At 39.3% G+C, this 22123-nt stretch overlaps 3 protein-coding genes across 3 annotated transcripts in view; 1 reads left to right on the top strand and 2 right to left on the bottom strand.

The window, feature by feature from the left end:
* The window catches only part of LOC125763339 (laminin subunit alpha-1), a 272329-nt gene that overhangs the window by 97999 nt on the left and 152207 nt on the right, over nt 1-22123 (bottom strand). The gene's annotated exons all lie outside the window — the stretch shown is intronic.
* Nucleotides 1-22123, top strand: part of LOC125763388 (rab3 GTPase-activating protein catalytic subunit) — a 356077-nt gene that overhangs the window by 269703 nt on the left and 64251 nt on the right. The gene's annotated exons all lie outside the window — the stretch shown is intronic.
* LOC125763404 (uncharacterized) overlaps nt 11-22123 on the bottom strand; it is a 41436-nt gene continuing 19323 nt past the window's right edge. Inside the window, exons 8-9 of the mRNA XM_049426586.1 lie at nt 13183-13258; nt 11-11943 (exon numbers count right to left, since the gene is read on the bottom strand). Coding sequence (XP_049282543.1) covers nt 11709-11943; nt 13183-13258 — 311 coding nt within the window. The 3' untranslated portion in view covers nt 11-11708. The remainder of the gene's footprint in view (nt 11944-13182; nt 13259-22123) is intronic.

Genomic DNA, 22123 nt, shown 5'->3' with positions numbered 1-22123 from the left:
AGAAACCACGTTGTTCCATTTGATGATGTTTATTTAGAGCATCCTAAATATGACATAAAAATTATTGAATTGTCTAAACGTTACACTTTTTAGCTGTTTCAGCTCAATCGCTTTTCTGCCTTAACGCGCTCTCAATAGTGCAGTGTGTGTACGACACGTACTTTGAAGACTTATACACGAGTTTATATATCATATATAATTGTCGATATATTTAAAACAAAACATAAAAACCAACCCCAACTAAACACGCTTCATCCGATTCCGTTTCCGAAACGAACAGTTTAACATTTGCGATTAAATCCTTAAATCGTTCCCTTTTCCGCTTTTATACTCTTTCTTTACATTTCCTAACTAAGCGCGACATCAAACATTGGTTTTAGTTTTCCGATATACGATTCTGCTGTTGTTCCTTTTTTTATGTCGTACAACATGCAGTGACTGTTTGCTCTCAAATCAGTCCAACATTTACACAGCTTTTTTGTGTGTGTATGTCCTCTATTTTCTAGTAGTTTAGTAATAGTAGGGGGTTTTTTGTTTTGTCCTATTGAAACGCCCATCAATTGATTAAGCCGTTGTTGGGCCGTTTGCTGTTGTCGCTCTTGGAACCTTTTTCGAAACTATTGCACTCAACTATCGTTTCATACGTGGTCACATCTTTCCAGTGAGTGGTACAAAAAGTGGTCTTCAATCCAGTATCGGTGCCCGGATCGTGTAATAAAATACAAATACGGTTTGCACACTGCTTTCATGTGGTCATTTTTTTACCGGCACAGTCGTTCTGCACGGTTTTAAGCGAATGTTTAATCTACTATTTCTGGTAAGTATTCACTATCGATTTAGCTACATTATGGCTACATTCTTTTTTTCAAATTTCCTATATAATGTTTAATCGTTTTCGCTTTTTTTTTGTAGATCCACTTTTCCACACAGCGAATCCCGTTCGCACAATGCATTGCAACGAAAAGTGGCTGTGGTCAGTCACAATAACCCGCGACAACAACAATAAGAACGTACGCATATCATCATTGTTGCGGTCGATTAAGCTACTAAATTTGCGTTGTTCTACAAAAAGGGGCATAAAATTCGTGGAAAAGAAGAAAAAACGGTTGCAAAATTGCTGTCGCACTATTGAACACACATCGCCGGAAACTGCTCACTACAGTAAGCAATGGGGGGAAAAAAGTAAAGCAAAATAATTTTATTGTGTTTGGAGCACAAAGTACAATAAAAAAATGGGAACAAAGAACATGGCGCTCAACGGAAAATAGACACGCGGGTGTATAATTTATCACCCGGCACCTGCTATCGGAGCGAAATAATCCGGATGGATAAGCACCCACGAACAATCCGGTTATGCCGGGATGAGCTTCCGTATCTTCTGCTTCCTGCGCTTCCCCTTTCTTCATACACGGCCAGGAAGCAGATAAATGAGTTTAATAAAAACGTTAAAGAATGAACCACAGAACACCAAACACCATCCATGCGGATGGCCACCGGACAGTACCAACCGCTTGACATTTACAGGATGAATATAGTATTCCACCGATTCGATTACTATTGAACCGTTTTTTTTCTCGTTACAAATGAATGCAGATGGGGTTTAAAAGAGAAACCACACGCACGAATACCTCGCATATGAGCTTGATTACAATGAGCGCTTTGGAATGCAAAATTTAAAGTTTACATTTAAAAGCAAAAATCATACATAAAACCAATACAACAGATAACTTTAAAGCACGTCCCATTTAGGTATGGCAAATATGTAGTTAAATGAGTTTATAGAAAGTAAACTTTAGCAAAATAAAAAGAGAAAAATATATAAAACAAACAATCCACCTTATTCAATTGGTTTGTAGAACATACGAAACAAGTAAAAAACAAAAGCGAAAAAAAAGGAAATAGTTTATTAAATTACACGCGTACCAGTTGTGGCAATATTCGTTTGCCATTTTCCTCTATCGTTTCGCTATTTGGTTTTTATCATATTTTTGTTTCGCTATTTTCCTTTACTGCTGGTATGGCAGAGTGGCCCTACACATTTTAGCCATCGGTGCACATTTTATATTTGTTTTTAAAGTGGAAAATATGTCCACTGTCATACTTTGATTTGCTAGTTTTGTGTCGTTCGTCCTTCCTTTTTTTTGCATTTCAAACATATTAACAAACACGTACAAACATACACATACCTTCTTCTCGCAACTCAATATCGAATTGAATTGTTTGCTCTCGTTATATGCTGTTTATTTCCCACTTCGGTTCCACTGCATGCATGTAGGTGGATTTTTTTCCCTCATTTTGTATTTGTTTCTTTTTCCGGTTTTTTATTTCAACCCATACCTTGTACGGGTGTTGCTGATATGTTTATAATGTACACGTGTTTGAGGCTTTCTTTTCCTTTTTTCTCTCTTTTTCAATGCTTTTCGAACTGTTTTGTTTGTTCCGTACGGGTGCGTTTTTATTTTTCCTTTCACATTTTTCGCTGAATGCTTTTTTGTTTTTACTTTTTCTCTCATTTTCATAGTTTTTCTCACCTCTTGTGATACATTTATGTTGTTACGCATTTTGTGCGTCGTTTTCTTTTTTTGCTGTATTGTTGCAAACATCCAACCAGATGCATACCTGCGTCCGTAAAATTGAACAAGTGAAACGGTAAACGCGACCGATCTGGTCATGCTTGTGTTTTTTTTTTCTCTTCTGTATAGCCTTTCCGGCTCTAATTAACCAACGTACGTGTACGCGCCCCATCAGCCGGGACATTTCACACTATTAGCGGCTTGATTTTCACGTACGCCTCTTTGTGTTTTTTTCTTTCTTTCTTCTACTTCGTCGCACAGTTATTTTGTTCATTTGTGTATATTTAAATTATTGGCAATTTCTTCGCTTGTTTGTTCACTCGTTTGTTTTTCGTAAATAACGTTTAATTGGTCCTATGGTTACGAGAGCATTTTGAAACGTCCAGTTTTTTTTTTTATTTTGTTGCATTCTCCCGTGGCAAAATGCACATTCCATTCACTTTGGCTTTCGATTGGGCTTTGAAGTTTTGGAGTTTTTTTTTCAACCCAGGAAAAGCCCCGTCCCGAATTTGAATTTCAAAAGTGAGCATTCATGAAATTACAAACAGGGAAATGTATCAAACGAGCTAATTTTGATGCATTATTTACTGTCCACTGACGCATGATTGCGTTTCAATCTGTTCCGATTGGTGGTTTGGATCAGCATTAGCGCAATCAGTATTTGTTTGGTGTTGAAAATGGCTAATTAAGGTTAGTAATTTGGAATGCTGTATGCAATGCAAACCTTGGGTGGAAATTAGGGAGGTATTTTTTTTTAAATGTTTCATTGGTTAAGGGTTGATTTTGATGAGTTAGATACCGATAATGAGCTTCGGGAGTATAATACAAATTTGTGAAACTATAGTGAAATTTTTCAAATAAATTTTGTTTATTGTGATGATTACACGTCCTGCAACATTCGATCAAGTAAAAGAACAGTTTCGACACAGGAAGAAAATTCCCAGAAAGCTATGAATCGCTTTAAAAATAGTTTAGAGAACTTTATTGCACAACAAACACAATATACAACAGTAAAAAAATAATTGCTGGAAAACTTCCAATAAATTTTCCTTAAATTTAATGAAAGAGAAATCACAGAATTGATTTTCTAAACTTGAATGAATTGATTTCAAGCTACCGTCCCTTTAACAAATGAATTTTCCAATTGCAATAGTTGCAATAGAAATTTCGAGCAAAACTTCGGGGAAAATTTAAACTTTTTTCACATTCACCAACATTTTCCATATTGTTTTCATCGAAAGAGCTGATGCTGATGATTGGAGCATGTTTTTCTGCTTCTTTTAGCCCAACAGAAACCCACCATTTCCGGGAACCGAGCAGAATGGACGCGTTGTGGATGGTAATGAGCATTCGGTAGCGAGTTTTTCATCAACACCATGCATCTCGTGGTGGCCCTTTTTTGCGCGCAAGGGTGAAAACATTTTCCGCCGTGCACCGGGCACAACATTGTTCGGCTGCTGCCGGTGGAGAACATTGCAAACAAATTGATAATAAATTTTCCCGAACGAAACGTACACCACAAGTGCGAGTAGTTGGTGTTACGAATCCACTGTTTGCATATTGCTTGCCACACCACACGCCTCCCTGCAAATAGGGCTTCGACCATCCCCTCCCCCACCAAAAAGGGTAGCGTGTGATCGACCAACAGCTGCAGCAAAAGTTGGGTTGCATTTTTATTTCCACCATCACGCACGCCAATGTGCAACAATGAAATTAAGCTCCAAGGTTTCAATGTTTTATACGTGTGTGTGTGTCGTATAAGCTTTCCTGCAAACATTCTCGAGAGCCCTGGGAAATGGGTTGCCCGGATGGAGAATTAACGGGCTCCAATATCGTGAGGTTATAATTGAATGTATGATTTCATTATTGTTGCATCCCGTCAGGGGGTTTGCCTTTTGGGCAGAAAGCTCAACCATCGCAGCGAAAAAAAAAACCATATTGTGTGAATATTTGCATGTTTGCAGTCGCAAATTTTCTTCACATTTGCCACCCACAACAACCGAGAAGGTGCAACATAACGATTGCTTTTTATTCGACATCCGAAAGGCAATGAGTATTTACTATCGACTTTGCAACCCACATCATATCGGAGTGTATGTATGTTTTTTTTTGTGTTCGTGCTGTGATTGGTTTGGAGTTTTATTTTTCGGGGGTCCGAGTACATCGGCACGTGAATGTTTCCTTTTTTATGTCCCGCTCCAGCACACTTGTTTTTGGTCACCATGGAGTCAACTACTGGGCGCCTCCATAATGTCAATTTAAATTACACCCAATATGTTTTGGGTCAATTTCCCATGAAATGAGTCTTCACACGTTCTACGTTAACATGTCCAAATATAATGCTCAATTGTGTTATTATTTTTTTTTCTTTTGAAAAAAATTTAGAAATTATTTTGTACCATTAAAGCTCAGTGCTTGTCCGCCATCTTTTGAATTTATTTCTTTCCTTCCTGAATATGAATAACACCAAGATGGAAATGATTTTTTACGTTATTTTACGAAATTTGTTAATATAAAAAATAATTTATACTTTAATGCGATAGGTTTAATATTCTCTTTCATACGTTTCATACGAACAACAAATGAAGATATTACGTGCCTATAATGGAAGACTTGTTCGGGATCCACCTGATGCCTAGACAGTTTCCGATCAATTACACCCATTACACGAGCGTGCACCTTACTACCAATGGTAACACCCAGACAGCTAGCTCCTTTAGAATGTGTCCCTATTTGATTGAATTATAACCTCTCTCCCTCCTTCCCTCTCTCAGCACATCCTCTGCGTGAGTGGCGTCCAATGTGGCGTACCATCTTCTCGCACTAAACGCTCCAATGAAGGTTATTCTTTACGATAGCGTGGAAAATTGGTTATTTTCCCTTCGGGGAACTTTTCTGGAAAAGAAAACATAATCCAGAGTTGCTGTTTTCCATACGAAGAAAATTGAAGCATCTCCTAGAACGACCGTCTGCAAAGAACAACCTCTTTAAAAACTCATTCACCCCTATCAAATATGTCAGTAAAAGTGAAATTTTTATAGCATAAGCCATGGCAAAAAAAGGACTTTAGATCGTACGATCGATCAATAGAACGTTTGTGTTTAACGTCGATAAGAATGAACTTCGCCTGTGTTCGGCTCGTTCGGCTGGGGTTTGTGTGGCGTTTTTCATTTGCTCTAATGATGCCATCGCACAATCCGTTTATGATGTTCATTTTCCACGAGTTTTCTTTTTTCTTATCAAAGGTTCGTAATCGGATAGCTTTCTCACTCGAGGGCACCACTCGATAGGACACTCCTTTCCCAAAGCAACAAAAAAAAAAACCTTGGCAATAAAAACTAACTCACCTGCTGCAGAATAGCAAATACCGGTCAAGAATGGTTGGCCGTCTGAGAGTGGAAAACCAAGGATTTTTTTTGTCTGTCTGGCAACCAACGATAAGGATTTATTTTTTTCCAAACACTCCAACCCCTGTAGAATACATTGGCACAGATTTTGGAACCTGTTCCTTGCGGCAAACACCTGTTGCTTCACAGAACAAATAACAAAAGCAACAACAAAATACGCTCCCTTTGGGTTTTTGGGCTGGAAATACCAGCCAGAACGTCACATGGGAATGTGTTTTAAGCTTGCTTTCATTTTTATTTCAGTGCGCTTGAATGAATGTCGAAACTGAAGGGGGGCGGTTTTTCTGCTCTTGGAAAGCAAAATGGTTGACCAGTGGGAATCCATTTCCAGCCCATCCATTCATGCAGCGTGAGAGCGCGGGTAAAGCACATAGGGCACGTGCTTCAGGTGTCTTTTCACGGAGATGCTTTTCCGAAAATGGGGAAAATCGTCCGAACGATTCATGAGCGATTTTGTGAACCACCAAGGTATCTGCTTTCAGCCATGGCCGGTTAAACTAACCGTAAAAATCATAAATATGAACTCAATTGTTACGATTATGTTGTGACATTTTCCTTCCGAATGCTCACGAGCGAAGTTTATTTTCGAACCCACCCCCCCTACATTAACTCACCCCCGTGGGTGATCTCATCATTTTGTTTTGTTTTTTTTTGGGCGGGTAGAATTTTTTTTTGCTGTTGTTTTTGCACGATCCTGATCTCGATTTCGTGCATTTTGTTGGATACGCTTGATTTGGTTGGTCGCTCGGTTTCGCTAGAAGACGAAAGCACCCAAAAAAAACTCTTCATTGCTAGCCTGCGGTTGTTGATCAGCCTCGTCCATATGAAGGACAGAGTGTGTGTTAACATTTCATGCTATGCTTTTGCAGCAAACCAAACAATCCGGAGACGGGCGAGATCGTTTGCTTATTTATCCACGTGGCCGGGTAAAAACCAAGTGTGGCTTGCGATTCGGTGCGATTTTTTTTCTGTTCATGAGTCGAGCTTCGTTTGTTTAAGTAGAAACACGATTGAATAAATGTGATATTCTGCAGTCGAATAATATTTTTGCAGAAAAAAAATGAACATAAGCAAACATGCAATGATTTGAATACATTGAAGGGAACAACATATTTTCGTGGTGGGTTTTTTGTTGCTAATTTTATTTTTATAAAGCCCGGCTCCATTCAGCTGTAAAGTAATACTTGAAAATTCCAACCAAAAAAGGTAAGCGCATCCTCCATCGAGTGCACTTAGTTTTGTGCAAATGGGATTTTGATTTGTTCAAGAGCAAAATAAATTGCAATGAATGGTAGGGGTTTTATGGTGAAATGTGTTTTTTTTTCGATGAAATAAAAATTCTATTTGTCAGTTTTAAGCCACACTGTTCGGGGGGAAAAAAACCTCAACAAGCTGCAAAACAATGTGCTTGATTTATGCTCAAGTGTATGCTCCATTGGGAAAATTGACACTCCTAGTGTGTATGTGACTCTTTCCATACTGAAATAACTATCTCCCTTCCGGGGGATTTAGTGAATGCCTGAAAGCTGCTATAAACTGTGGTATGTAGCAATGTGACAAAAGTTTTTTAATTATTCGCTCGTTCACATACAAGTTCACATGCAAGACTGGTGAGAATTTCCGTTTTTTAACTTAGTGAAGGAATTTAATTCATTTGATCACCGAGAAAGCCATGCCATGCGTTAAAAAAAAGCTTGAAAACTTGTTCGTATGCTCGTATGAGAGACAGTTCCGGTCACCTTTGGTTTTCGAAAGGCCAAGGAAGATGATGCACTCGAGGTAAATGGCAACGGGAAGCGCATGGTTTTGAGTTTATGTTGTGGCACATGCGAAAACTCGTATAACCCGGAACCGTTACCGAAAAGGCATCAGTGTTGGGTGTTGCATAGTGCAAACCCACTTTTACATATCAAACAACGTAACATAAGCAACCGACACCGAGTTGTCGGTTTGGTTTTGTGTTTGATCACGAGCAGAAGCTTGATAATCATTAAAGCGTAACGGTTTTGAGCAATCTACACCGAACACAATCCCAATCTTTGGTCCTGTGTGTGTGTGTGTTTGTGTCTTTTGTGTAATATTTATTGAAGTGGAAAACAATTGCTAACCTCCCCCCACAAGTCCTCCCCTTTTTCCCGGGGTGTGACAAGTTTCCATTTTACACCGAACAAAGCTTTAGCGATTACTTTCAATTAAGTTAATTTATTGTCCCATGTTTTTGTGTCACTCGATCGAATAGGACAAAGGACACACACAAACACACGGAAATGCTGTTCGAACCATACTGCCCCCCCGAGGGGCACGTTTTGTAGATTAATCCCCTGAAGAAGCTTGTGTGAGAAAGGGAGAAGAAAAAAACCACTTTATACGGTAGCAAAAATTTGTTGAAGTCAATCGAAAGACAAACGTGAGGTCAATTAAATTGGACGGTAATGAAATTTTCGTAAGTAATTGCGAGCTGAAACAAATACGATTGGTTGATTGGTTTTCTTAGGTTTTCTGGCCAAAGCTTTAACCGATAATTAAACTGGTAATGATGAAAAATTGAGTTCCGTTCAGTCTGTGCGATGACTTTTGGGGCCGGTTGCCCTTTTTGTGAAGTGTTAGGTGAAAACTAAACATTTGTTGTAATTTTGACACAAAAAAGGGAAAAAGAACGACTACAAAAACCAATCAAACGCTCTGTGATTATGTTAGCGCAGCGCTAATAATAAAGAACGTGGAACATGCTAATTTGACCCTTTTTTTTCCTTGTTCCCTTTAAAAGTCACCACTTCGGTATGGGGATGAGTAAAATGCCAACAAAATGTAACAAACTTTTAGATGAAACTTTTGATGGCAGTTGCAAAAAGAAAGACAAAAAAAATGTCAAACGAAGATTCATCTGTGTTCTCATCTCATTTTTTTTCCTCCCTTCCTGTCTATCCTGCTACAAGCGACGAACCTTCAACCGAGAACACTTTTAATTCTAATTAATCTCATTAATTATGCAATTACTAATCATAACTTAATACAATGTAGCTTTGGCGTTTCATCCGGGTATGCTAGCTGGTAAAAGATCAAGCAGAAAACCATTTTTGAGTGGTTATGAAGGTCCAGGTCCAGTCCCTTATAGTTGACGGACGGTAGGATGTGATAAACCAACTTCTTTTTTTTTCTAGCTTGTTGTATATATGTGTAAAATGAAGCTTAATTTAATTCTCCTCCTTCCCATAACATAACACAATGATCGTTTGTTCTGTAGGGCAAACTTGCCAGGTCTTTGCCTTGCAACACTCTCAGCAAAATGCAGCCACAGTCCAGTGTCTTCTAGGCGCTATTTTTATCACTACACTTCTGTGTAAGTGTGCGCTTTATTTAGCCCAAAGGAATCGACCATCCCGACACGTATGATACGGGGCTTAAGCTGTTCGGTACCTTGGGAAATCATCGTTTGTCTGGTTGGGTCAAATTCAAAGCGACAGAAGCGCAAGATTGTTACATTGTAGCAGCTTTAGTATCAGGCAGCGAAAGACGACATGACCAACGGTCAGGCGTAAACGCAACACCCGGACCGGAGCGACTCCCGGCCACCATTGAAAGTCGTTTGTATTTTAATTAAACCCATTTTCCATCTTTCCGTTGCTGGTGTGTTTTTACATTTTAGATTTCAGTAAGCAACAAACACACCCGGAACGGGGGAAGCGAGCTTGTTCGTAGGAAAGTTTTACCTTTTCTGCGTTTTTTCCTGTTGTACACGTTGGACTTTTATTGGTGGTTGTACACAAAACAGGCACAAGGCAAGAGTTTTCCATGCATACTTCATCACAAGGGTGTGTTTTTTTTGTTTTTGTTTTTGTTTTGTTGCCATTTTCCGGACTGCAGCAGCTGCAGTTGATGGAATGAACACGTGTTGTTTGGTGTTTTATTATCTTCTTTTTTTGTTTTTGTTTGGTACTGCAAGACACAAACATTGGACTAGTTTTATTGTTATTTCTCTTGTTTTACTGAAGACTTATTTTCTCTTTTCATTTTGTCTAAAGCTGAAGCAACTATCTTTTAAGCTTAAAGCTTTTTATTTAAAACATTTTCCTTCTATTGTTAAATTGGACAAATTTTAGTAAAATTGAAATCAAACACCAAAAATGGTTGCTGGAATTCATCTCCTTTAAGCCCGAAATCGATTCATTGAAATGTATCGGCATGTTTTTAGCTCATTTAATCATACACTCGAAACCACATGAAACCACACCCATAACCCATGTGCATATAGAGATCGGGTAAAGTGCCCTCTGTTTCAGCACCATTCTGGTTGCGCGCTTGTTGATCGCATCCCATCGCTTAATCACCTTGGTGTTGGTGTTTTAATTAGTTTTCCCCTGGGTGAATCCTCCCATTCTTTCTCGCACATCCCCTTTAACCCGGATGTGAATGAATGCATTTTCCACGGGAAAAACGTGATCTGGATATAGGGTTTTTTTCTTCTTCTCATTTTAATGTTGCTACCGCTCTATGTGCATCGCCTGTCATCCCCGGGGGAGGGGTGGGTGCATAATAATTCCTGCACGCTTGCACAAATTTAAGCCATTTCTCATTTACGCCGCTACTTATTAATCGCTACCGTTGCGTGGGTATGGGAAATCGGTACGCGACACTAACACTGTAGGAGGAGACGGGAAAAATGGGACAACGTGTGTAGGTGATGGTGTTTGTAATAAATGGTCTACTTTTTTGTTTTCTTCATTTCTGCAAGATATCTTACAGGATGAATGATAATGTGTATATAATTTTTCCTCCATTTTTTGCTTTGTTTATTCTCCCATCGGAGAATCGTGATCTTGTAGTGCTGTCTTCTTTAAACGAAGGCGCTAATTTAATGGTTTTCTTTTTTTTGTCTCCTAACTCCTCTGTGGATTTACACATCGCAAGGCAAACGCTATCTGATTTTTTTTCTCAAAAAAAAAACCGCGTTAGAATGGTTGTAAAATGCGAGTTTTCTGCTGCATGAATGAATTAGTAGTTGACATTTTTCTTACTTCCCACCACGACAATTACGGGCAGCCGGTTACGGATTTTTTTCCTTCTTAATCTACACTTTCGTTAAAAGGCATTTCAACGAGATTTTCAGACGAGAGTGTGTACTGTGGTTAGATACAACTGTGTCCAGTAAACGAGGCAGTGCCTTAAGTGATTTTTGATCAAACATTTTGTAAGGAGGTCTAAACCAAAACTCATGAAAATCAAAGTCAAACTAAAACTCATAAAAATAATCAATATTTTTGATTGGAAAGTAATAAGTTATGAAGAAATAATTTGAATGATTTAAATTAAATTGGATTATTTAAATTTTCTACTTCAAACTCCAAACTTCGATCTTTAATTTCCTTTCTTCTGAGACTTGGATATGAGCAAGGAACTAAGGAACTTGAAACTCTCTATTGAGTTTTCTTTAATGTTTTTGTTGTGGTAAAAAAAATTAAAAAATCAAATTAATTTTTAAATACATTTTAATGGATTTTTAGCTGAGAAATTCCACATTTCGATCATAAAGAACACAATTGTAAGTATATGAATATATTAAAAATACCTTTCTGTATCGTCCACTGTAACACTTACTGCCAGATGTTGCTGTTGCTGAAGTGATGAAATCGAAACTGTATCCATTCCGACGTTCTGACTTTCATGTCAATCACCTTTCTCTGCTGGATCAGGCCCCAAATTCGATTCAACTTGATGCGATGTTGACCCATTAACTATTCGTCGAACAGTTCGCGTGCTCATCGGGCCGCAACACGGGTGGAATTTCTTCGTACGGCCGTACACCCGAAAGCCGCTGATTTTCACGCACCTTTTCCACCTCCTCGAAAACGCGCAGCAAGTTACGGCCTGCCAACTTTTCCAACTCGTCCACCGTCCAACCATCGCCGAGCAGTTCGGCAAACAGGCGCGGATAGCTCGAAACGTCCTCCAGATCACGGGGCGTGCTGGGGGGCAAAAAAAGGAATGAAACCCGAAAAAATTAAAGCAAAATTTATGAATCTGTTGGATGGTGTTTCTTTCTCCTCTTTTTTGTGCTCTATTTCTTCGTTTTTTTGTCATAAAAAAACTTTTTGTGTGTGCATTTTTAAAGGCGTCTGTAAATAAAATGAAAAGAATAGCGTCTGTTGAAAGAAAGCTAATAAAAAAACAACTTTTCCACGATCTTTAGAAGAAAAAGTCTAAAAGCCGGACTGGAGGAAGTGCACCATTAAGCGCGACATACGAGGCGTTGAGATACCGTAATCATATTTTCGTCGTATTTTGATTTTCTCTTTTTTTCCACCCCATTTGTTAGAGCATTGTTGGGGTAAAGAGTTTTTTTTTGCCAACAGTCATTAAACGAACAGTGCGTGATGGTGCGTGAACCTTCTAACAGACGTCCCTTCGCCGTTACGAGACGGTGTGGGACGGCCAATTTACGATCTCTCTAGTTTTGCGTTTTTGGAGAGCGAATTGGAATCACTTTTTTTATTTCGGACGACACATTCCCAAGACACAGCCACCGGTAGATGGCTAAATGATGGGGCATAGCAAAATGTCCTCTTTCTTGTGTTGTCCCCAAAGGCACAAGTCTTCCAATTTTCCGAGGTCTTTGAGCGTTTGGCTTTTTATAGTGTGTCTATTGCTGTTTTAGTGCTCTTGGTTTTATGATGCAGATCGGCACTTGGAATACGTTTTTTTTGTTTCCGTGATGAAAGTGTGCAAAGATTTGCTGCCTGACCGTGCCAGTTGTGTTGAAAGTGTACATATAATGAATGGGGGTTCGCTTAATAAGCTGGTTTTGGTGACACTTTCGACAATGTTTCAAGCCGATGGAAGAATGTTGAAGATGGTTGAGATTAGTTTTACGAAGATTTTATATGTCGCCAGTTTAAGTGGGTGAGTTTTTTATAGCTTAAAATTATAGCAAATTAAAGAGCACTTGGGTTATTTTTTTATTGCAGTAAAACATAAAGAATTATTGAAAAAACAACTTACGTATTGAATTAAAACTAAATTTAAGAAAATATTTTTATAAAAAAATATTTTTTTATAAATATTAATTTTTTTCATATATTTTCTCCAAGTCAAATAAAATTTAATAACACGTCCTATCGATTCTTCATGAATAAAAACGGAATCAAAAATAAATTAAAATAAGTACAATAAAACACTCTTTATCTCCTAACGATAAGCATACTTACAAGTTAATTCCATCATAACCCGCTCCCAATCCGACATGGTCTATGCCGGCAATTCTTCGGATGTGATTTATGTGTGCTGAAAAGAAGATAACAACGAGAGAGAAAAAACATGCGTTAAAATGACTGTGAAGTACTACATGTTGAAGAAAAATTATCTCATTTCCTAATGTACTTTCGTGCTGTTGGTCTGTATATCGCCATCCACATGGTTTCGTTCCGTTTTTTGGAGAAGCTAAAGTTACCCCTTGCAAACGACACCCACGAGACCATTAAATGCCACAGTTTTTACCACGGTCCAAATGCTGTGGCCATGTACCATTCATCATTCGATTCACCGTCATCGACACTATCACAGGATGCAGCTTCCGGTTTGATTCTGCTTCAACACCCTCCATCCCCCTCGATTCAGAACCAACCCGGTTCAGTTCGTTCGTTATGAAAAGCTGGTCAACCGTTTCCATTATGTGCGGCCAACCAGTTCGAGCGCTTGTGTGAACAAAAGAGCTTCCACCGTGGTGCTGGACAGACGGCCGTTTCCATGGCCGAAGTAATGGGGAAGCAAAAACCAACGCCAATGTCGAGACGCGGTCGGAAAGGACGCTAGTCGATGCATTTTCAATGACCATTCATTGCATTTGTGGTGACATTCTTTTTGCATTCACACCGTCTCGCACGCTTCTAATGCAGCTCGGAAGAGGTTAGGTTGACTAGCCACGGACACGAAACGAGCAGACAAACGTAGTGTTATTTGTTTTTTTTTGTAGATTTTTTTTATTTGATGCTTTCGTATATGTACAAGAAAATTTGCACCATTTTCACTTTGAAGTGGATTTTTCTTTTGAAAGGAGAAGGGGGAAAAATAGGAATAGAACAGAAAGAAATATAGACACACCTTTCAACCGCTCAAGTTGAGTAGAAAACCGAACCGAATAAGCAATACGAAAGCGAAGTCACTAGTGCCAAGTCCCATTCGTCTCGATCAGGCTACATGAGTGGGCATCAGCCACTGGAGCTTTGCAGCACATCGATGTGTTGCATCGAAAGTGCAATCCGAAAGTATGTGCAAACACACACACTCCATCGTTCGAGAGCACAATAGTTGTTCGGCGGCCAAAAACGTGGGGCATCACACTTCCATACGTTCGAATACTGGGCTGTATAAACATGGATCTACTTCTGTCTACAAGGGGGGTAAAAGTAGATCTCATACACGTCCTGGGAAGCATTGCTTCCGGTGGAAGAAGCTTTTTTTGCTGGTTTTTACAGTGTGTTCCAAAGTTATAACCTCAGCAAGGTTTTTATATCCGTGACAAAAATGGAAGAAGTTTTTTTTAAAGACCTCCTCAAGTATTTTAGTGCTCCTCAAATACTTAAGGATAATTAAATAATACATGCAGTTTTCATAAATTCTTGAAAAAATTGCTAAAGATGTCAGGATTTCTGGACTCTTTTGATGTAGAATATGAAATGTCTTTCCAAGGATTTCTAGGACTTGTGGATATGGTAGACATTTTCCACTTCAAACTTGAAGAACTTTTATGTCATTTACGGTGATTAATTTCAGCCCAGAATGCTATCTTTGAGGAACACACTGTAGTAAGGGAAACTCCTTCTCTTGTAGTGTCTGTGAAACATCTTCTTCTTTTGCGTTCAAAGAAGTGGGTGATACTCGTCTCTGTGACTTGATAAGGAACGACCGCTAGACCGACCGGAATGAATGAGGAAGCAAATTGTGAACGATTTTATAAAGCCACCAAGAATGAAGCACGTATTTATAAGGATCGTAATATTAGGTGGCTAAGGAAAAGGAGGAAATCAGATGTAAAAAGGCGAGATTTACGGGAAGCAGCAGGATACGACTGGGAGAGGACGTCCCGATGAGCACACAAACACAACAAAACTGCACACAATCGCCCTTGACATCGGTTCAGACACTTCGGCAGGCTGAAGATGCGCTTCTTTCGCCACCTGTACTCTCGAGCACTCTGCGAAACATTTCTCTTTCCTGCTTTAACAGCTTGGTGCAAGCTGTTGGCAAGCAGCAGCAAGTGAACGTCGTCCTGACAGGAATGTTTGCCCTGAGTGGGTGCACTGTGTGCTCTCTTAGTGTGTTTGTGTTATGTTTTGTGCCAACGCCACTCAAACGGAACGAACGAGGCTGGGGGGCTCCGGGTTAACGGAGATACTGCCGGTGGGGAGGGCTACATGCTTATGCACACTGCTTTTGCAACCACTATTGATGCCCGGGACCATCGAAGGGAAAGTGTGTGTACTCAGCCAAGTGCCGCCGTGCTGGGCTGCCGTTTCTGGTGCTTTTTCCGCTCGCTTTTCCAGTGTGGTTTTGGCTTTCATGGAGCGATAAGTTTTACGATGCATCAGGACTTTTACTGTGCACGTGGTGAGGTAATTATGTTTTGCTCATGTACAAAGCAACAGGAGTTGGTTGGCAAAATAAAAAAAAAGACAGAATGAAACGATCCGCAATAAAACAACCGAGCGTTTTTGTTCATTTCGGGCTGCTATTCGTGCAGCCATGGAACCACATCCGGGATGATTTAGTAGACGGTTTTTGAGTGGAAAGATGATTAGTTTATATCATTAAAACTTTACCGTGCAATGGTAAAGTGTACGCCAGTAGCGTTGGTTTGTTAAATTAGTTCTAGCGTAAATGAATGTAGAGTATTTTTGTTTCTTAACTATGTCACTTCTATGCTAAAATGTGTTAATTTACATACCTAAAGAACTATTTCAAATGCAGAAGTCCTCCAAAATATTGCGGATGGACGTTTTTGTTTGAATAGGTTACTGAAACAACTTTAGACGTAAGGTTATCTACTGTCCAAATAAGCATGGAAATCTGGTCAATTACCAACCAGAAATCCTTTCGCGATGGGCTCATTGCTTTGAATAATTATTCTGCTAGTATCAGTAGGTCAATACCAAGAATAACAGGATACCGGACAACGATCAAAGCTGAAGGTCTACTACTCTAACTCAATAGTTACAACCAGAGCCGGTCTTACACGACAGGACTGGGTATCAAATCCCATCCAGACCGTGTACTCCACAAAGTCCACTAAGAGAATTAAAGTCCACAAAAGCTAGAGATGACAGACCAAGATCTCTTGAGGATCTAGAGTCACGATAAGCAATTGAGTCAAATTTCTCTACTCTCTTCTTTAAGATCAAATCCAACATAATCTTCAAACTCCTCAGCTGATTTTGAAGATTATTATACCTTCTCAATGTCTTCAATTTGTTGTACTAAACAAAACTTTGAGCTTTGTGGTCTCAAACCTTGAAACTCTTCAAGTCTAAAAGCACGGATTTCTGACTTTCTTTTCTATCTAGTTCCATGTAAATAACAATCCCTTCTTATCACTTGATAATCCTCTTAATGAAAACGGCGATGAAGTCTTGACAAGTTCTTGTTGATTTCCTTTTTTCAATTTTTTAATATTTCCCATATAATGTATGTATATTATTTCCACAATTTTTGGTAGCTTTTCCAGTCTGAAAACAATCGATTATTCTTTTCCTTGCATAAAGGTACGATTAATTTCACACCTTTATCGGATTGCTGCTTCAATGGTCACCAAGCAGTAAAGTACATTTTTAAATCCCTGAAGAAAAACACCAACAAACGAGCGGTCGTGTGAAAACTCATCGTGAACTATTGTCCTGCTCCGTCATCCATAATAATGCACAACCTGATGGACGGCCTGACGATAAAAAAAAACTATCGCTTCACAAAATAAAAAACATTGCCGTTTCCTGGAAGCACATTGACTTTGCCACTCGAAGGACATTCCTTTTCCCGCTTACACTCCATTTCCATGCCGAAAAAAGGTGGACACTTGTTCATTGTGGAAGACACAAAGAAAAGACATCTTTCTCGTTTCTCGTGCATGTCCCCCCCACCGGATCCTTGAAGGTGTTGCTGCCGGTTCGTATGCTGATACTCTCGTGTGTGGTGCTCTCGCAGCATTTGCCGGACAATCTGACCAAAACCAGCCAGGGTGGCTTGTGGGATAAGGGACATGTTTAACCGCATGAATATGCATATAACCTTCCATCGATAAATGTCACTACGGAAGATGTATTAGCTTGTTGCTTTGCGGTGCAGCACGAACAGACAGAAAGGCAAAGGATACAGCTGGAAGAAGTGGAAGAAAAAAAGCGATGCCAGAGTGAATGTTCTACGAAAGGTGTCCTTTTTGTCGCTGGCATCATGTTACCCATGTGTGCGGTTTGTGCCATGAATGGAAATGCTTTGGCAAAGACGTTAGCAGTCTCGAGTTGGCGTGAAGATGTCGATTTGAAAGGGCACTTTAAACCAATCCAACGAACGAATGAATAACGAATTCTGCAGGAAATCAGTAAATTAAGCACCTAATTGTAAATATGTATATTCACCTTGAGCGTGAAGATGTTGCTTTTGTGAAGGCAAATTTTAAAGACAAAGTTTGCAAAATAAATAACGAATGATTTATCGACGATTTTCAACGAGAAAACTTGAAACCGAGATAATTTTCCAATTTTATTCGAATGCATTAAAAAACAAGAAAAACAAAACGCATCAAACTTTTATCGATCTAAATCTCGTATACCAAACAGGAATCGACTTGGTAAGAGGTTTCACAGCTTAAAAATCACTGAAAAGCGACGCAAAACACCACCATCCGTGTCTTCCGTGTCTCGTTCCCGTTCCGTTTGGTATAAAGTTTGAGCAAATTAAATTTTCATTGCATAAAAAATTCAAATTTCCTCTCACAGTGCCCAACCCTGGGTTTCTGTGGGCTGTGGGCGATGTTTCCGATGCTGAAAATTGTCGTCTTTCAGCTCTTTTCCCGAACGGTGGTTTGCCGTCAACGCACTTGGAAAACAGTGCCGCTACGAGTGCCGGTAAAAGTTTTGTACGAGTGCAGACAAATAGAAGAGAGAGAGAGAGAGAGAGGGAGAAAGGGAAAGATAGACAAATCCCGGTATCCTGGGAGGATACAGCACCATTCTACCATTCTTTTGCAGCATCCGTTGGAGTATTCCCTGCCGAAGAAGGCTTGATTTTGTATGCAACTCTCTGCACATGCCAGGCTCCCGGTTGGAAGTTGGCGTGAAAATTGCGATACTTGCGATGTGGCCGACTACCTCACGCTACCATTTTCCACTGGATGCTGGATGCAGTCTTTTGTGACAAAACTAAAGTTTGTGTTGCAGTGTGTTGTCCCGCTGAAGGGACAAGTGCAACAACAAAAAAAAAGCAAACGACAAACTAAAACCAGGTGATGAAATAGGATAGTTCCGTGGAAGGTAGAGATTTGAATGTAGTGAAGCTTTTTATTTTCGAACATGTTGAATTTGAGTATGTGTGTGAGAGGGAGAGAGAGATATCGAAGTGAAATGCATCGACTTGCATCGTTTGTGCATCGTTTTGCGCACATTTCGGCTGGGCCATGAATAATGTATTCGGCGAAGCGATGCACGACGCGTTTAGCATATTCAATGGCGAATGTAACTGGTGTGGGAATAAATATTTTAAACAAATAATATTCGTTGCACAAATCTAATAGAGATAACGTACAACACGTATGTTTTTGGTTAGGCTTTATTTTGTATATGCGTAAAGTAGTTGACTAAAAATGTTGCTATAAATTTTTTAAATATCTTTAAGCTATAAACTTTAAAATTGCTATAGAATTTAAAGTTGCTATAAAAAATTTTTATAGCAAGAAAGCTATTCTAATGAAGTGAAGAATTATTTGAGCTAGTAGATTTAGTATATCGAAAACTTTATTTTTTCCAAGTAATTGGAAGGAAAGAATTAATTATAGAATCGGCTTATGAATCCTTAGTCTGTCAGTAGAAAATGCAATAAATGCCAACAAAATACAACTCAATGGTGTAGATTGAGTTGTTGACTTGTTGTTCATTTTAAATTTAAAATGTTTTCTTTTCTTCAATAAATAAGTAAACTGATATTAAGAGAGAAAATATGTCATAAAAAGCCAGTTCTTGAAACGAAAATCCTTTTGAAATGAACTTCAGGATGTAAGATCGACCATCAAAGCCATGAACTACCCTTGAAAAGGAAGATATAAAAATGTGACCAAAAAAAAAGTCCCATTAATTGTTGTCCTGTTATATCATTTCACAATCTCCTTTAGGATTTGAATTAGGAATGAAATAGCAATGATTATCATTACGGGACGTCGCGCTTCAAAAACTTCAAAGACACACACACACACTGAACGGAAACATTGCGCCACCGGTCCAAAATGCCATAAAAGCTTAATCCCTCGTGATGGGTGCCGTCGGGCGCCCACCAGCTCTACAATTTGATTCAGAAATTTAATTCCTCACCCAATTAACGGAAATAATGCGCCGCCTCAGGGTTTAACCATTCGGGCGCGCGGGAGATGAAGAAAATAAAAGAAACAGCTAGCGATAAAAATCACTTTGCTAAATATTTCACTTCCGTCAGTCGCCAGTCGCCTTGTGGAATGAAATGGTCCGGGAATGTACGAACGGTGCCCAGAACACATTCCAATAATTTGATATCGGGACGAATAAATCTAAATTTAACTTTTAATTCAGTTATCAAAACAAATTATCACACTGTGCTCTTGCGCGCGCTCTCTGTCTCTTCTTGTTGGGCTTTCGAGCGGATCCTCAGTGTTGCAGGAATTACTCTGGGAAAGTGCAGATGCCTGGAGATGTTGCCAATTCGTCTGAACCGAGCACACTAACTAGAAAGAGGAATGGGGAGGGAAAAAAAGTTGTACAACATTGCCGGCGGTTTGTCGCAATTTTGAACCTGGACAAAAAGCACCAACAAGTCCATGAGAAATTTGGTAAATTTGTCTTCTAAACATTCCACGTTCCAAAAAACCGAACATCATCCCATTTGCCGAAAACACCACCGAAAGGTCGTAAAATTTTAATTAAAAGACACATCATTTTATAACATTCCATTTGCATTCCGGCGTTTTGGTCGTTTGGTTCGGAAGGCGGCTAAAGAATTTTAGTCTGTTTTATTTTGTTTTGATTGAAGAGCTTTTTTTCCTACTTCAAACCCAAAACGCAACAAATCTGTTGCCGCTTGGTGTGTTCCAGTCTCATGGGACTTACTTTCGATCTCAATGTCTACGACTTTGTCTTGTAGTTTTTTTTGTTTCTTTGGGTTTTATCGTTTTTTTTAGAGGGGAGAGAAAAAAAGCGTTATAAAAGCTTAAAGTAAAATATTATCACCACCACTCATAAGTCACATCTCTTTGAAGAATTCTACATCATTTGTGTGTTTGAGTGTACGCACACTCAAAAAGTACAAAAAGGCACCTTAAAGAGCGTACTCAAAGCTGTAATTACCAGATGAATTGTCGTGACAATCTCCGCTTGAACCGACTGTCGGACGCAGAAGAATGTTTCCCGTGCTGTATGGTTTCATATCACAACGGACACATCGGTGTCGGAACTCTAGAGAAGCCTCTTTACGCGAAAGAAAGCACGAAAGCCGCAAATCCATGTCCGCCCAACACGAGCAGGGAAAATTTGTCGAACTGCTCGAGCTTGTCATTTGAGTCGGGACGCGAAACATCTCCATGGAGTCGCCTGGTACTTTGTTGAGGAAAGTTCTACAAAGGGGCAATAATAAACAAGCGCGTGTTGGGACGGCACGTTGGGTATTTAATCGCCTACAGGTGCTGGTGCTTAATTTTATCACACTTAAACGGATTAACGGCGACCATTATTAGACAAACCATCAGCTACGGCGAACGGTGGACAGAGCACGTTGACCGTTTTCTAGAAGTTGTCGCACCGTTTTTTGTGCCAACATCATCCATCAGCTGCGAGCGACGAGAAATGTATCCCATTCCAAGAAGGTTATATGATTCCTTATGTACTATTTAGTTACTATTTTTAAATACAATTTTTTGTAGCACAATTCCCTGTCACGAGTTGAATTTATTCAATTTGTATGAACCATTTCAAGGACCAAGGCATGTCACGTGTGGACAGTTTTTCGACATTTTTGCAGTAACAGAGGACAAAACCAATTCCAAGTATGAAAAAAAAGCTTTATTTCACTTCAACACCGCAACATGTTTCAACATTTTCCGATGCCTCTGGTATTTCTTATTTTGATATTTGATATTTTGATATTTATTTTGGTTTTCCTGAATTTCGTTGGATTGTGAAAAAAATATTTTATGAATCATAGCAATAGATCAAAGAATTTTACGTGCTATTAGTGAGGAGAAAATTGATTTTTAAATTCTTAAAGATTGCCTAACGTCTTACTAAATATTAACACTTCTTTACTTTGAGGTTTAAATGGGAAATTGCACGAAATTACGGTCGTCGAAGATTATCACTGGAGCGCAAATGTTATGCTTTCTCAATACGTGCCACGTGCGACCTTGTTATGGTATTCCTGAAAAAAAAAAAAACGTTGACTGTATATTTTTTAAGATTTAACGCCTACAGAAAAAGTAGCTTAGTTCATATTACCGCATGTTGCCACGGGCTTTAAGCACAATCACATGCACGTTCCTTCAGCAAAAGGAAATATCATATCCTTTAGCTTCATGCGCACACGTGTACGACGTATAGAAGTTTGGGATGTTGATGTGGGTTGTCGTTTCCGCCTGTCCGGAAGTAACCACACAAACTCTCTGCACCATGCTCGGGAATCACCCGATGTGGTTTCGGTGGGCAAAAGTGTCATTTATCTGGCGGTATACGGCGCGGCAACTATGCAAACACCACAGCGCTCGAAACTTTAAATCGGTTTTATATGCTAAACAGTTTCTCAGCACAGGAACGAAGTTAGCCATGTGAGCCTTTTTTGCACAAAACCTGCTACTTTTTCGATTAATGTTATTTGGGCAATTTTCTTAAGATTCTATGAGCAAATGGGGCAGGGGAGCGACTTTGGAAAAGA

Source organism: Anopheles funestus, chromosome 2RL (assembly GCF_943734845.2).
Source record: "Anopheles funestus chromosome 2RL, idAnoFuneDA-416_04, whole genome shotgun sequence".
In the NCBI taxonomy this organism is placed as follows: domain Eukaryota; kingdom Metazoa; phylum Arthropoda; class Insecta; order Diptera; family Culicidae; genus Anopheles; species Anopheles funestus.
Note: the sequence above shows the minus strand (reverse complement) of the source record. Positions and strands in the feature narration are given on the sequence as shown.